The sequence below is a fragment of the Rhododendron vialii genome, chromosome 13a, assembly GCF_030253575.1.
Source record: "Rhododendron vialii isolate Sample 1 chromosome 13a, ASM3025357v1".
Taxonomy (NCBI): Eukaryota; Viridiplantae; Streptophyta; class Magnoliopsida; order Ericales; family Ericaceae; genus Rhododendron; species Rhododendron vialii.
In genome coordinates this window covers 19,690,873-19,708,104 of record NC_080569.1, presented here as the reverse complement: position 1 = coordinate 19,708,104, position 17,232 = coordinate 19,690,873, and the positions used below count along the sequence as shown (strand labels likewise).

At 37.6% G+C, this 17,232-nt stretch overlaps 1 protein-coding gene across 1 annotated transcript; it reads right to left on the bottom strand.

Moving 5' to 3' along the window:
• Nucleotides 1-5,910: 5,910 nt before the first annotated feature.
• LOC131313337 (uncharacterized) lies at nt 5,911-15,393 on the bottom strand. The gene is made up of 22 exons (XM_058341600.1): nt 15,236-15,393; nt 14,853-15,116; nt 13,728-13,807; nt 13,030-13,116; nt 12,875-12,925; nt 11,667-11,784; nt 11,499-11,555; nt 11,313-11,377; nt 11,093-11,176; nt 10,874-10,924; nt 10,662-10,724; nt 10,525-10,571; nt 10,336-10,402; nt 10,191-10,253; nt 8,649-8,738; nt 8,465-8,503; nt 8,103-8,330; nt 7,918-8,003; nt 7,635-7,683; nt 7,448-7,528; nt 7,254-7,347; nt 5,911-6,389 (listed from the first exon to the last, which is right to left on the bottom strand). The coding sequence occupies exons 2-22, from the start codon at nt 14,968-14,970 to the stop codon at nt 6,199-6,201; spliced, it is 1,809 nt and encodes a 602-aa protein (XP_058197583.1). The 5' UTR covers nt 14,971-15,116; nt 15,236-15,393; the 3' UTR covers nt 5,911-6,198.
• Nucleotides 15,394-17,232: the final 1,839 nt, after the last annotated feature.

Here is a 17,232-nt window from a genome sequence, read left to right as displayed (position 1 = left end):
TTTGCGACTAACTTTAGTCGCCGTATCTAATAAATTCAAACCCCTTCGAAAAGTCATATTTACATACGGCGACAAAACTTTTGGTCGCCGAATACAACTTTCCCCGACTAAAATGAATTTGTCACCAAATGTCATGCCAAATAAATAATATTAAATTTTTTTTGGGTGCCACGTGGCCCCATCTTTGTACCGCCACGTGGATCATCCTGGAACTTCCACGTGCCGCATGTGGAATAATCCAGCCTCATGCCTTTGCCACGAATCGAACCGCCGACCTCTCATGCCTTATGAGGGCGCACAACCACTGGGCTACACGCTTAACTTGTACTTTATTCCTAAAGATAATATATTTATTACGTAAGAAAATAAAATAAAATATAAAATATAATTTATATATTATTTGCGGAAAATTATATATATAATATAATTATGTTTATTATGATACAATATATAGTAAAAATATGGTTAAATTAATTACATTTATAATTTACCCTTAAATAGTCATAATTAATTTTTAACTTTATGCTCCCATATTAGAGTCATGTGACCAAATGAAAAACATATACTTAATTATAAAAGCCCTAGAAACAAATATTAATTATGGCCCTTTAGCATAAAATGATCAGAAATCCTCTTCGTATATTTTCCATTACATATATAACTGTTTTTTTTATTAAAATTCAAAAATTCCTAAGGACCTAATCTAAATTGATACTCCACTATCGCAAGACCTATAAGGACCCGTATTTTTGAAAAACTTAATAAAAGATTTATTAAGTATTTTAATTAAGGAAAATATGGATTTTATTGAGTTTAAATGAATTGGGGTGAATGTGATAGAATTGTTTGTGGGAGGGTGCATGTGCAATTTGAAGTGTGGGTAGTATATATGTGTGTGGGTGTGTATGTAGAGGAGTAAAATACTTCTCACTTTCTCTCTCTCACTCCCGATCTCTCCCTTTCTCTCGGCACTCTCTCTCTCTCCTCCTCCAACACCAAAAACTTCACTCCTCACTCAAAACCCAAGACAAATAATCTTTAATCCTTCATCCATTCTTGTTATTGAGCCCGTATCTCGTTGGATATAGCTTGGAGAGGAGTATTCTCGAAGGATTTCGAATTTCAAGGCTAGGGCTCGATCAAATCCCATTGGGTTTCGTTCTCCAAGGCAAGGTAGGGAATTCTTACTCTCTCTACATGTTTATGGGTTGATTGTGTGCCAAATTTTTGCTTTAATTGGTTGAAATCGAAGTTATACATAATCTTCGTTTTCTGCAAATCGTCCACTGTCAAGCAGTGGTACCAATACCTACTTTTTGAGGTATCAATACCTTGATCTCGGATTGCTATCTGGATTGGTTTGGTACCAATACCATTTTTTTTTAGGTATCAATACCTTCATATCAATACCTACTTTTTGAGGTATCAATACTTTGATCTCGGATTGCTCTCTGGATTGATTTGGTACCAATACCTACTTTTTGAGGTATTGGTACCAATGCCTAAGAATACTGTTTTTGAACTCTATTGATCATTCGTCGATTGTATTGGCTCCCGATCACCTCTAACGCTCCCCAATCATATTCTAGTCATCTCTAAACTTTGTTGCTCGTGTTCCAACGACTCGTTGTTCGTCCCTACTCTTTTGGACCTCGTTATAATAAGGATAAGCGTAAAACTAAATGAATATGATACTTGTTTCCTTTGTTTATGCGTTCGGGTTATTATGTGAGCATTGTGGCATATTTTATGAAGGATATGGACTTGACATGGATTATGCTATACGGTATTGAGGCTTGTAGAATGAAAAATTGCGTTTTAGAACAATAGAACGGTACGAAGAAAGCCACGGAACCACTATGAGATGGGATGCCGGAAATGGGACGCACGGGGTCCCATTTGCCCGGAAAAGAAATCGAGAACATTCGACATATTGAAAGCGGAGAACTTAGAGAGTGTTAAGCTTCAAGTGTGGAAACGGTGTCGGTTATCAAGTCATAGATCCTTGCTTCGGTTCATGTGAGAATCTTACGTTGTCATTGTTCTTTCCGGTGCATAAATCATTTCATATGCATATAGTTTGAGCAAAGATTTCTCTGCTGGGCTAGTGTAACTCAACCTATTATTATTTTCAGATACCTCTCAGGGGCATTGATATGGAGTGCGTGCTGTGCATTTGACCATACTTTTGAAAGCTAACACCGAGGAATTACCATGGCATCTTTTGTAAAATCCCTTTGAAGATGTAATCGTAATTTCAATTATATTCTTTTGCCTTACTATCTTGGGATTATTGTTTAAGAATTTGGGGCAGGTGTGCCATTAATGTAAACTTTTAAAACTTGATTTTTTTCTCTTGGATGGATTATGGAAAGTATTTGGGGGTATTACGTTGAATTGTTGCGAAGTATTTTAATTGAAAATATTATTATTATTATGTTAAAAATTCAGGGCGTGACAAGACCCCAACCAAAATCATTTCTTCTACCAAAAAGGACACTCTAAAACACTACCTTTGAGTCTTCGACATCTAAAAAAAAACCTCTAACTTCTAAAAAAAATTATCCTCGTCTCACTCTGTTTCTTTATCACATTGAAGCTACCTCCTTCTTCTTCTTTTTTTATAATTTTGTTACATGCCTACAGTCATAATTGTCGAACATGTCCCATATCAAATGAGTTTAACGTAATTTTTTCCTGTCTTGCTTTTTTTTAAAACGCTTCATGGAATGCATTTTTAATTGTAGACAAGAATATTTATTTTAATTTTCAATGGTTGTGGACCTGTGGTTATGTCTTGCTAATGGACCTGGAAAGCGTAAATTAAATTAGTGTTTAATTTTTTTAGTGCCTTAGTAGCATAGGAAGATTTTTTTTTTCATTGGAGTTAAAAATGGAGAAACCATGGCCAAATAGAGATTTGAGAAGTTCGTCGTAATTCTTCTTTTTTATAGTGGGGTTTTATGACAAGAATTTGTGCAATGTACCAATGGGCGGCATCTTAGAAAAACTAAATGACCCACAAACAGCATATTATTTTCATCTGCTCGGGTACATTTTGTAGATGCACGCTGATTAAATGATGAACGTGGATCTCCTCCTGCCCCGGTAGGAGGACTTCCTCCAACCTCAGACACACGACAACCTTTCATTGGCCTAAGCTCCTTTCTCCTTAATCTGCCTAATCTCTACCTAACGGAAGTTAGCCCAACCCATATTCCACCGTGGGGAAATTAATTTTTTTCACCATTAACTCCAACAATTCAATGTCCTTTTTTTCTCATCCAGGAATTAGTTATAAGGCTAGACAATCTTTCTTTGTCTGAAAATATAACAGAGAAAAATCCAAAAAGACCAATAAAAAAACATGAAATAACACATATCCAACAGGTGAACGCCAACAGAAAACCTTAAAAAATAAAAAATTGAAATAGCTAATTTGGACATTCAATCAAATTCAAAAGAGTCCGGAGAAAAAATGTCATTGCCATTTGAATTCCAACAATGTCATGCTGCAATTGAAAAATATTTTCATCGGTGTAGATGGAAAAAATGATATCGGTAAACTCATTTTGCACTGGCTAGAAGTTGGACTATATATGATTCATTGAATAACAAGATTATGCAATTTGATTGATTCTTGTAAAGATTAGCGTAAGAGTTAACTGGATAAATTCTATTAGATTTTTCATGTTCCACTTTTTAAACGAAGGTTTTCTCCATTCATAGGAGCATTTTTTTTGGCTTTGTTGAGAATATATGGAAGAGAGACATACTAAATTTTTTTTTAAAAAAAAAGTGTAAGGAGAAAAGTTAGATTTAATTAAGGAGCGTTTTTTTTTGTTTTTGCTTTGGTAGCATTTAACTTCAGATTTTAGGAGTTGCCATTTAAAAAAAAGTGAGATTTAATTAAGGAGTTAACGGTGGAATACGGGTTAAACTTTGGTTAAGTAGATGGAATAAATATATAAGTTTATTATGATATAATATATAAATTTTCGGCGACAAAATGAACTTTGGTAGCCAAATGGCAGCCTTTTTCCCACTAAAAATGTTTTAGTCGCCAAAGGTTCAAACAAACGGCGACAAAACGAATTTAGTCGCCAATTGGTAGCTTTCCCCGACTAATATTTTTGTCGCCTAATGTTTTTTTTGCCGACTATGGGTTGTCGCCAATTGTTTGTTTTCGGCGACCAAATGATCGTTGGTAGCCAAATGGTAGCACTTCGCCGACTAAAAATGTTTTAGTCGCCAAAGGTCTACAAAATCGGCGACAAAAAAGAATTTAATCGCCAAATGTCTAAGATTGGCGACGAAAATTATTTTAGTCGCCAAAAGTTGACAATCAGCGACAAAAAATAGTTTGGTCGCCAAATGTGTTTTTTTTTTTGTAGTGTTCGTTTAAAATTGAGATATCATTACTATAAACTATTTTAAGTACTTAAAATTGCATAGATAACTTAAACTAAAAGTTATATTGAAATTAATATATTAAAATCATCAAAACTCACAAACATCAATCAACTAAATAAGAATAGAATACATAAGAAAGTAAGTTACCGAGATAAAAGAGTAGGACATCACTTTACTAAGCCCAAACCATGTATGTTTAGCGTAATGAAATTGTAGGAATAGGAAGTTTAGGAAATTAATATTGAAAGTGAAAGAAAAGAATAGGGTGGTGGAATAGAGTATTAGATAAGGAAATTAAGTTTATTAAGTATATCTAAACAAATTATATACTATATGTGTGTGTGTGTGTATATCACACGGTTCGGATTGGTTTGGAATCAGAACCATTAACATAAATCCATAAACCAAACTATTTAACACGGTTTCTATTTTTTTTAAACTGAGATCTGACCACATCATTAAAAAACCAAACCAAACAATTCGGTTTGGATTGGTTTGGACTGGATTCACGGTTTCATGGTTATTTTGCTCACCCCTTGTGTGTGAGTGTTTTCTGGGGCCAAATTAGGATAACTGGAAGAGGGGGGAAAAAAGTCCATTATATCAGTCCATTTTCAAGTGATTTCTACTGCAATTTTCGGATAAAAAAGTAAATTATTTCTGTGCATAATTTTTAACACTTTTTTGCACCAATTTAAAGAACTAAGTAATTTAGATCTTTAATTTGGTGCAAAAAAGTGTTAAAAATTATGCACGAAAAGAATTTTTTGACAACCACTGCTTAGTTCAATTGGTCAGTCATTACCTCCCCATATGAAAGGTCTTAGGTTCAAGCCCCACAAAGGGCAGGCCCTTTAGGGGACCAGGGCTATGGATAGTTTCTGGTCTCCTCGTGCTAACTCTAACATCCCCACTAACCCCCGCTGATGTATATCTCCATGGCAAAAAAAAAAATTGGTGCAAAAAAAGCTTTTAAGTGCATTATTATTTTTTTATCTAAAAGTTGCATGTATTTTTGTATGAGACAATTAAAGAGGAAAGGAAAGAGAGTAATACATCTAAAAGTGGAGCATGTGTCGAGAGTTACAGACTGCGAGTCTCATTTTCCATGGTTTAATGTCCTTTGATCAATTGCATGTTATGATCTCATCAAATAAAAGAGTACCATTAGAAATATCAGATGGTGATTTCATATTACTGCACTCGCATGCACACACACATATCGAATAGATATTATCTATACTCAGATTATAATTTAGTACATGATTATCACCTGCTATGCCTTCAAAATGGATTTGTGTTATTTTTCTAGAGGGTAGCACACTTGATCCCATGAATGAAAAGTTGCCACCTTCATGGTAACATACAGCAGCATAGGCCGATTAGCTCCTCATTCTTCTGAACTAAATCCACAGGAAGGTTTACGACCAATTAAGCGTAACTGCCAGAAAGATGATAATATTCACACTCATAGCAATATTTTACAAATCAAAACAGTTATTGCAATTGAAACATCAGCAATAAATAAATCAAAAACAAATAAATAGTCCATTATCCCCTCGTTAATCCGCAATTTCCTGTAAACACAAAAGGCTGTTCCGTTTAAAAGACCGGAATCCAGCTCTGTTCTATGAACCGAGTCCATTCGAGAGCTATAACACCCTATCCACACTCTGGCTGTACAGACCAACCGAGAAGAAAGCTCCTAGCAAAAATAATAGGGCACTCATATAAAGAGGTAGAGAGGTGCCCAGGAGTAAATTAGCACCAAAAACAAGTTTCTTGTTAACAGTGGACACCATTCCCGTTTGTGTAGATAGCATTAGCACCCAATGATGACCAATTGGAGGTCTTCTCTCCATTCCCATATTGGCGTGATTTCATCGTTGAATTACCGTTGCTCATACTACTAGCCCTTGTCACACCATTCTTCTTGAGGAAAGCATCCAACTGTCCACCTGCTGCTGCTATAAGCCCTACATGTGACATTCAATAAATGAGGATGTGAGATATGCCGACCATTGTTTTGCCCAAACTTGAGAGGATGCAAACATTCGAAGCAGGACATTTTCTTGCATTCCAAAGACAATGAAACATAACTAGTCTAAGGATGTTTACTCTTCACAACTTTCTGCCAAGATTTTTAAGGAGTGTATTTACGGAAACAATTACACTTTCATTGCATCTCTAATCTACATTGCGAATAAACATAAGACTTTCAAGAGTGCAAAAAATATAAATAACAAAGGTGGAACTTGACAGGCTTGACTTATTGGTTGTTAATCTATGAGCACTGAGCAGGGCCACAGACTTAATTTGGCCAATAAAAACACCGGTCACAACAGCTTAGACGATGCAAGGTTGGATGATAAAACCAAGGTGTTGTGTCTGAGTCATCCTTGTGACATGTGGTATGCATAAACTTCAACTTTTTCAGATAGCTACTAAAGACATTCAGTCACTGAACCAGTGCTACAAGGTACATTGCTTCAAATGAGAAAAGGCTGGATTCCAAGGAAAATCTTTTTCAACATCTGTTCCCATAAAATTATTCAAGATGCCACACAAACATTCTAGTTGCTCAACTTACACTCATCATAATGATTTTTGTCTACCATTTTGAGGTTTACATGAAACATTCAGGTCAATAAACCACTGAATTACAGCTATTCATTCCCTATTATTTATAACTAATTTTGATTCGATGTCTTCATATATACATACAAAAGATACATATGATATGACGCTGTGAAGTAAAGGACGATTACAAATTAATATTGAAAGGGTATAAATTACTATAAGTTGAAAGCTTTGGAGAATATGGATGACTATCCAAATACCTAAGAAAAGAGCAGAAGGTTTCTCTGGTCTTGACTTGAACTCCGGATGGAATTGAACGCCAACATAGTATGGATGGTTAGCCAGTTCAATAATCTGCAGCATTAAATACCAATATAGAATCAAAATTAACTATCACATAGATTGTCATAGATTCAAAAGCTACAAGGGCCATTTTCATGATTCTGACATCTACCTCCATGCGACAACCACTATCATCTTTTCCAACAAAAGCGAGGCCAGCATCCTCAAGTTGAACTACCATATCAGGATTTACCTACAGAAGGCAAAGCTTTTTCTCAACCCAAAAGACCTACTGAATAGACTTTGCGACAATTAGCAAACAACTGCGTCAGGCCAATGTGGTGGTTGATGCCAATTACCTCATATCTGTGCCGATGTCTCTCGTCAATGAAGCTCTTATTGCCATACCTAGAAAAAATCAATCTCACTATCAATTATGTATACTGGGCATGTTAATTCGGCATGTGTGTACCTAAATATCCTTCATATAATCTAGCCCAATTCTTCTATATGTTGAGTTCCGTAAATTGATTTCATAGCAATTGCAACTTACCTCATAAAAAGTAAAACATCTGGTTTTACATACTTATACATCAGCATCTCTTTACATTTTTTCACGTGAAGGTAACCAAGAGCACTTACAACTTTGCAGCTTTGCAGTCTGTGACGTGAAAATAAGTCTTTCTTGATCCAAGGCGCATAGTGCCTCCCATATGGGTTTTTGAACCCTGTCATTGGTACGAAGCACAGATTTGTCATTAAAAGTGAGGAGTGAAAAAGAAGGGGAATACTAGAACTGGAGAGCTTAGGCGATAAGAGATCTAAACCTCTGGCATAAATATAACACAAGGGCTCTGGGTGTTAGGATCAAACTCTGTGCTGTTGGCGTCTTGTAGCCCAAGGACTGATCGAGCAAACTCAATGACAGCAATTTGCATGCCTAAGCATATTCCAAGGTATGGAATCCTATTTTCCCGGGCATACTTTGCAGCCATAATTTTCCCCTGCACCCCTCTGTCCCCGAAACCGCCTGGAACGAGCACTCCATCTGCACCCTGAAGGTAAAAGCCCATGATAGAGCTACTAAAAAAACCTACTGTGAAATAAAGCTAAATATTAACCGGTAGAACCCTAGGAAAGCAACTTTGCTCGGCTAATTCAACGTTGTGAAACGGTAATATATACCAACCTTCAACAACTTCCAAGCCGATTTATAAGCATCAAGATTCTGTGTGCAAAAAAATAAACATAAAAAGTTGTCAGGCAATGCTAAACATAAAAGACACGTGACCAAGAAATTTATGTGCACAGATCCAGAGATGTGCCTGGATTTGTGCACGTAAATACACAGACTTTTCCTAAAACAAAATTACCTCTTTAGCAGTTGCCTCTTCAAGATCACTGGATAGAACCCAATCGATAACAAGTTTTCTACAGCAAGCAACAGAAGCATGCAAAAGAGCCTACAAGGAGCACATCACATAGTTTAGTTAGCAGCAACGTCAACTTATGGCTCCTCACAAGCCACAAGATGCATACAGTTATCATGCACCTATTTGTTCATTAGATCAAAACGGGACATGTGAGATCAAAGTCTCCGCATTATCCCTCGCATGCAGGTGTTTGAGAACTTCAAGACATGAATTAGAACAAGCATATCTGGGGTGGGTGTGGAGAGAGAGAGAGAGAGAGAACATTTAATAGATACTACCGAATACTAAAGCCAACACAGGATGAATGCAGCTAATAAGCCAACCTATCGGAACTCAAGAGAGTTTGTGATACTAGTGAATGGTGTAGTTATTGTAATGAAGACCACTCTTACTTTCAAAGGGTGGCCAGTATTTTCCTTTTATGAGACTTTGGAATACAGGGGAAAATACCCATATACCTAATCCGGATAATATGCACCAGGCCCACATTGCATGGACTCAATGACAAGTATCGTCTGGGTATGTATAGGTGTCACGCATTCCAAACCCTTAATCTTAGGAAACAGGGATGTATGTCCAAAAATACAGGTACGTGGATCAGTTGAACCCAACATTCAAATATGTACCCATAACTCCCCAAATGGGTCCCAATAACAGTACCTCCCATAACTCACTACCTTCCTATAGTCGAACTTGTATGAACGCCGCCATAAATGAATCTCATCACATCAAACAATCTTATTGATAGGCCCTTCTTCCTTTAGACTTTGAGAGTGTGTCTGTAGAAAGCCCATCATAAGTATTTGCTTTTTCTACAAACTAGACATTGGGGATTTATTATTTGATGGCCTTTCTTCTTTCCTCTATTTTTGTTTGCCCAAACGCAGAAGGAACATAGCTACTGCATCTAAAGAAAAGGGAAACACCGTAAAACTGACACAATTAGGTTCTACTAGTATTTTAGTTCATCAGATTAGATTCAGCTAGTATGTGAAGGCTGATACTTCCAGAGAAAGCACCAATACGTCATCCATGCTGCATCTCAAAATTGCCTCACCAGAAGCACAACCTAGAATGAAGCTGCAATACTACTGCTTCCAGACCAACCAAGTCATGCCACATAAGCTCAAGAAAAGCAGAAAATTTTGGGAAACCATCTGAAATATGTGGAAACAAATTAAGCCCGTAGATGAACGAGAAACCACAAGGACTGCTAATGTATGGTCTCAAAGCATTTTATATACTGTTCACTTTTCTGTTCATGTTTTCTCTGTTTGTAGCCTTACTACATCAGATGAGATGTTTCAAGCATTACTTAAAGAATGGTGTCAGTCGATCAAAAATTGAAGACAGGATATCTATCCCCAAAAAAATGCAGATAAAATGTTAGTGTAGATACTACTATGAGAATTACTCTAAATGGAATTACACAAGCTAAGAAGACAACATGAGTTTAACAAACCCACAGACAGCTAAATTCACCTTTAGAACAGAAAGGTACGAATCTGAAAGGCCAGTGTATTTTCCCACCATGGCAATTCTGACCTGTAATTAAGTGATGAATCTTAATGCCTTGGCAGCTAACAGTAGAAGAATCTACTAATTTCATGGAGTACTAGGAACATACAGGCTGATGTAAGCTATCGCAGAGTTTAGCCCTAGTTGTCCATTCCCCCAATTCTGGTTCGCTGGCACTACACAAAACAGAATAAATAAAAAATATCATCAATATGACAACCAAAAACTAACAAATTGAGTGCGAATATCCATCCAAGAAAACAGAAGCAATGAAGAGAATTAAGCACAATCGACAAACCATGAAAGGTTCAGCACTTTCAAGATAGCCTCATGTGCCTTCTGATCCTAATTGAGAGAAAAAATTGCCTATTTGAGGGCTTGCAAGAGATGAAAATTGAAACTGAGTAAACTTCAATCAATCACTGAGTAACTTACCTTTAAAAGCAAAGGAACATGCCAGATGTTGGATACATCATACAGAGTGATGATATTTTTATCCTGAAGAAACATTGGAGTTTAACAAAGCACCATCTCGCAAAGCAAATAGATAAACATAAAATGAATGTGGCAGCCAAACCAAAGTAAGCCTTGTGTCACCATCAGTCGGGAAAAATACAAAACGAGAAAAGTCCTCAGAAGCAAGTTACCGGAACATGGCAAAATTGAGAGAGCTTGGCCTTCACATTTTCATCAAGTTCCTGAAAATGCATTACAATACATGTTCACAACGATACATGGGGTGCCCATATAAGGAGGCATGGAGTATTATGTATGCACAAAAAATGTATGAGCATGTATGGAGAGAGAGAGAGAGAGAGAGAGAGAGAGAGAGAGAGAGAGAGAGAGAGAGAGAGAGAGAGAGAGACCGTTGTGCTCCGGCAAGCTAAAATATTTGGCATTAATCCCATGCTCCTTAGTCCCCTTACACTATGTTGGGTTGGTTTTGTTTTCTGGACATGGTAAGCAAAATTACTGGTCATCAAACTGCCAATGTCATTTTCTTAACAAGTCAAAAGAAAGACCCTCACTGCAACCATGTACCATACAAGAGGCAGAGTGAGTCATGTATGTATCTTACAACTTTACCTGCTCACCAACAACACTCAAAACAGGCACCAGGCTGACATGTATCAAACAAAAGTTGCCCTCACCTGAGTAGAGAGCATTCATGGAAGAACGCAAAACATATTAAAGATGGAGTACAACTTCAGTTTCTTTGGCAAGAAAGCAATTGACATGTTTGTACTACGCATCGAAGTTCCTTGTGCTTACCTACGCGGTAGGAGAACTGTCCTAGCGCCTCAATGAATGGCATTGACTCAATGTCCCCTGCATCAGAAAAGAGATTTTTAGCTAGCCAAACAGTAAAACATCTCACATTGGCATATATGGACACTTTTCATCGGCATTCTGTCATGCCAGGCCTTTGTGAAAACCTACCTATAGTACCACCCAACTCAATGACACAAACATCTGCTGGACCTTCCTTTCCATCAACAGGAATCATTGCTGCACGTTCTATCCATTCTTGAATGGCATCAGTAATGTGAGGTACAACCTGCCGAAGAGAAATAAAATAACAGAATACAGAATATGCATGAGAGCGAGATATGCATCCAGAACATATGATGCAAAACAGATTTCTAAGATTTGGATTGATACACAAACATTATACATGAATTAACATCTTGTATGATGGATCTTAGATGTCATGTTGGTCAAACTCATAAATATATCCCATGGTTTGTCATTCTTATCATCAATAACATAATCTAGGATCATAGATTGCACTGGGGCTTGGACCCACATCACTTGTCATAGAGACGAGTGTTTATGTATTGCATGATGTGCAAATCATTCAAAACAAGTTTTTTCTGTTGTTTAAAATTGGGTCCACACAAACCCCCGAGATTCAATCATGCATTCGGCCTCGGTTTGTAGAATTGTGGTACTTCCTTTCACAGTATTTCGGAAAAAAAAAACCCACTATTCCTTTTGTTTTGGAAATCCACCTTGAAATGATGACCATCCCCACAAAATTGTTGCATGGCAAGTGAGACGCAATACAACCAATTTCAGTAGCCAACGGAGACCTATCTCGCCAGTTCCAGTAGGCCAGTCCCTTGACTCCTTTCCTAGTCATGGTAGGTTTAAACTCAACAAAGATGGCTCTTCCAAGGGAAATCTCAGTTTAAACTCGTGCATAAGAACTTGAATGAAGAACAGCATCTCAGTAACCTCATTCGTGATTGCAGGTACGTACTGGACTAGCTCGGGCATCCTCCAATTTATCATGTTTCAGTGAAACTGTGCTATCCACTTGCCTTCTTGCAAACTTAGAAGATGAATTTGTTGTTTTCTTTAGTATTTTAGCTCCATGTACTTAAGGAACAAATTTACCATGGTCATAGTTTTGTATACCCCAGTACTATGTACTTCTGATTTGCCTTTTTATACACCACTATTACGTGACCAAAGTAGTACTGTCTACATTTCCTCCGTTTGGAATTTTGAATTGTGTGGAAACTTTATGATTTACAATTCAACTTGTTATTCAGAGAAAACAGAATTTCGATTCAAGTCCTTCAATAACTATGCTCTTACAAGTGAGTGCAACTTAATAATTGAATTCAGCAGCAGAGATAGACCTGAACAGTTTTCCCCAGGTAGTCGCCCCTTCGCTCCTTGTCAATTACATACTGGCACACAACAACAGGTCAATCATTCAGTAAGGAGTGACCTTGAGAATCACTAGCAGCAAACTTTGGATATGAGAAGACAATTCACAATTTAACTCACATACCTGATAAATTTTTCCGGTAGTGATGTTATTATCACGTGTCAGCTTGATGTCTAAGAATCGCTCATAGTTTCCAAGGTCGAGGTCCACCTTCAAACAATAACGGTATAGCACTTTGATGTATTACACGAAATTTCCAGTTCTCCAACAAAAGATGCAAGCTTATAATCAGAAGCAAAATGAAGTGCACGGACAGCATAAACTGCTGCAATTTAAAACTTATGCACGATGGAAAAGTCGAATGTCAAGTATAAATACAATGGTCACTTGACTTTCGTTCATTTCAAAGCAAACCCGCATACAAGTCTGCATTTCACCTCCACCAAAATCTCCAGAGCCACAGCAATTAACTTTATCACCTTTTGAACACCATCCCTACCCAACAAAAAAAATATAATCTACAACTACTTGGTTTTGCATTATTACCCATCAGGTTGCATGTTCTGATTGAAAAAACAAAGACAAGGTAGAAATATTCTTCACAAAATAAACTGATTAACATCTCAGAGCTTTCAGCTCAATAATAATCTGCAATGCAACACCAAAGTGTCTCAGTTCACAAATCACAATATTCATGCTGAAAAAAACAATGCCTCACGTGGTCTAGTTAACTCAAATAAATAGATCCCACTTCTCCAAATTAGAATTACAGTACGCAAAAATAAGAGTCACATGAGAGAGACCCACGGAGTTTCTGTTACCTCTCCACCGTCATCTAGAACAAACACTTCTCCATGCTCGAAAGGGGACATGGTTCCAGCATCAGTGTTCAAGTAAGGATCTGAATAGGGAAAAAGATAGCTGGTGATTAAAGAATAGTTCCTCAACTGTGCACCGCAATGTGATTTTAAGAAAAACTAGAGACTGACAATCTCAGATAATACAAGAGCAAACACAACTTTAAAACGCTGCAGACACAATTGTATCCGGAGCCGGTAGATGAACGTGGGACCACTTACATCCAACGGTTCCGGACACATGTCAGGAGTTGTGTTCTAAAGTTGCATTCCTAGACTTTTTGTCCGTAAAATTTAACTGTTTATGTATAAAGGGCTAATAAATGAAAACATTCAGGAATATTCTTAGACATCTGAGAGGCAATATTTTTTCCTCAGGTATTGCACTTCAAGCAGATAATTACCGATATCCCTAATGCTGACAATTTCTATCCTGAATTTTCTATTTCCACAACCATTGACAAAAAAAATAAAATTAAGAAGATGTTTCAATTTGAGGCTGGTTGAAAAGCGAAAGTATGCTCCTTTTCAACAAGTTATCAGAACCTTTAGACTAAAAAACACTAAAAATAACTAAAACGGAATCAGAGATTCCCCAGCCAAGCTCTGTATGTTAAACAAAATTACATTTCTACAAAAATACTTTGAATCGGTACCCTGGTGGGAAAACCAGTATTCCAGTAATAATAGATAAGACATGAGCACAAAAAGTAGAAAACTTTACTGAAACAAAAACAAAAAATGGGTAGTTTTGTTTCCTAACAACGAAAAAATCAACAAAGTAGAAAGGCGGCCAAAGCTTTTCCTTCCGACTTTAAATCAAAAAAACTCAAAGGTTAATTTTACAAGAACATATTCCAACCACCAGAAAGAACATAGACCAAACAAACGATGCAGTAATATGCTTATACATATACATATAGGCCTGCCTTGGCTTTAATCGGACTTCCCAGTGGACGGTGGGAATGAACCCGGAAATTAGTCAAGGTGGACGGTGGGAATGAACCCAGAAATTAGTCAAGGTGTGCGTATGCTAGCCGTAAACCGGATTAATTAAAAACTAAACATACATATGTATGATAGACGTACCAATCTTGATGGAAGTAACACGGAGGCCGCAGGCCTTAAGAATGAGGCCAATGCTACTGGCCGTAACTCCTTTACCAAGACCACTAACTACTCCCCCTGTCACCAACACATACTTCATTTTTCCTTTTCTTCTTTTTCTGTCAATTTTTTCCCCCTTTGACTCCTTCAGTTGCTCCTATTTTCGTCGATTCAGAGCAACAAATAAGTTGTTGCTCGCCCGCCCTTTTCTTCTTTCTCAAATGGAAGGATTATGATCGAGAGTACCTGTATTAGGAAGGAAAAAAGAAGAAGCACAGATTATTATTAATATTAGTAAGTGTAAATAACTAGAGAATGAGCGTTGGGCATTTCGTAAGGAACAGAGCTGGGGGGAAAACACAAACCGAAAACTCTTTGTGCCTTACCTATACTGAAATCTTCGCCGTCTAACAGAGAGGTGAGCAGAGAGGGAGGGAGAGAGAGAGAGAGAGAGAGAGAGAGAGAGTGGAGGCCAGGGGAAGAATGGTGATGGGGGAAGATGAGGCAATGGCGGCTTTTATAGAGGTTTATATGGCATCAAGAAGACCTTGTAGGCTGTAGCTATAGCGATTTTGCCTTTTTAAGAATATTAAAAAAATTATAAATATTATGCTGGGCAAATCCCTAAACTGAATTCCCTCCCCTCCAAAAAAAAGTTAAGTTAAACCCCCCACCAGAAACAAAGAAATAGACCAACCATGCCCGACCCGGATTACCCGACCCTTTAATGTGTGCTAAGTGCTTGTTTGTTTCACCCATTGCCAAGTTTGTTTTTTTTTTTTTTTCTGATCCGCCACCCATTGCCAAGTAAACGATAAGTTTTCATTTGGATTATTTTTGGGGAAATTACAGTAAGCCCCCTCTAACTATACCTCGGTAACGAGTTGCCCCCTTCATCGTTTAACTCGGACACTTAACCCCCTTCATCTTTTATCGCATGACACTTAACCACCATTCGTTAGTGAGCCGTTAGTCAAGAATACATACAACGGTACACACACACACACACACACACACTCTCTCTCTATTTCTCTGCCCCTCCCAACGGTACTCTCTCTCTCTCTCTCTCTCTCTCTCTCTCTCTCTCTCTCTCTCTCTCTCTCTCTCTCTATGAAATCTCTCTCTCTCTGTGCTCCTCCCAACGATACTCTCTCCCTCTCTCTTTTTCTCTGAAATCTTTCTCTCTTTCTCTCTGTGATGGAATGTAGCACTGGGTCTCATTGTATTTGTGGTTGCAGACAAAATTTGGTTGTGGATTTTTCATTTGGGTTGACCCACCAAAATCTGAGAGCATCCAGTCCAACATAAAGAGCACCCAGAATTTACAAATCCGCAAGTTAGAGTTGCAGAGAAAGGTTGATGAATTGGAAAGTAGAGTGGAAGTGTTGGAAGCAATGAAAAAACAAATGCATAAAGAAGTTCAACAAATGCGAAAAAAATTGGGCAAATGCAGAAGGAAGTCCTATGTTTGAAGAAGAAATCGTGGTGGAAGAAAATAGGTTTTCTTTTGATTGTTCTCTTTTTTTTTATCCCACATGTACAAGAAAATGGTGACTGAAAAGTATCCTGCTTTGGCTTAGGTACAATATGAATGAGTATTTGTTGATTAACGTAGTGCATTCCAATAAAGATTACAACCCAGAAACAAAATTACTGGAAATGGTAGTTGTTACCCAAAAAGATAACCTACTTTTTTTAATTGGCCCGTGCATCGAACGGGTACAACGCTAGAACGGGTTAGTTTTGCCCGTGTATAGAATGGGTGGAACGCTAGTATGGAATTTGCTGGTAGGAACTACAGTGGGAACTAGCCGTTGGAGGTCATTTTACACTGGCCGGTTGACAGAGTGGTCGACCTGGTGGTCGACCGAATGGACGACCGGTTTATCATCAGGGCATCATCTTATTCAGGGCTGAAAGAGGGTAAATTGGTAATTTCAGCAATTCTGTTAATGGCATCTTCCATTTTGCGCGAGATAAAAGATGAAGGGGGTTAAGTGTCCGAGTTAAACGATGAATGGGGCAACTTGTTACCGACGTATAATTGAAGGGGGTTTAATGTAATTTCCCCTCATCTTATTTAGGGCTGAAAGAGGGTAAATTGGTAATTTCAGCAATTCCGTTAACGGCATCTTCCATTTTGCGCGAGATAAAAGATGAAGGGGGTTAAGTGTCCGAGTTAAACGATGAAGGGGGCAACTCGTTACCGAAGTATAGTTGGAGGGGGCTTAATATAATTTCCCCTTATTTTTTTTCATCTTTTGTCAACTTTTTAAAGTTTTTGTTCATGTTTCTTAGTTTTATTTTATAATTTGTCTTATCGAGACTAATCGAGAAAGTTGAAGAATTTCGAAAGGCCAAG

Coding starts and splice junctions, on each gene's coding strand:
- LOC131313337 (XM_058341600.1), bottom strand. CDS start 14,970: ATGAAGTATGTGTTGGTGACAGGGGGAGTAGTTAGTGGTCTTGGTAAA. Junction 11,785..12,874: donor ACCTGGGGAAAACTGTTCAG/GTCTATCTCTGC, acceptor TCTCTTCGGCAG/GTTGTACCTCACATTACTGA. Junction 11,378..11,498: donor ACAGTTCTCCTACCGCGTAG/GTAAGCACAAGG, acceptor CTCTCTACTCAG/GTGAGGGCAACTTTTGTTTG.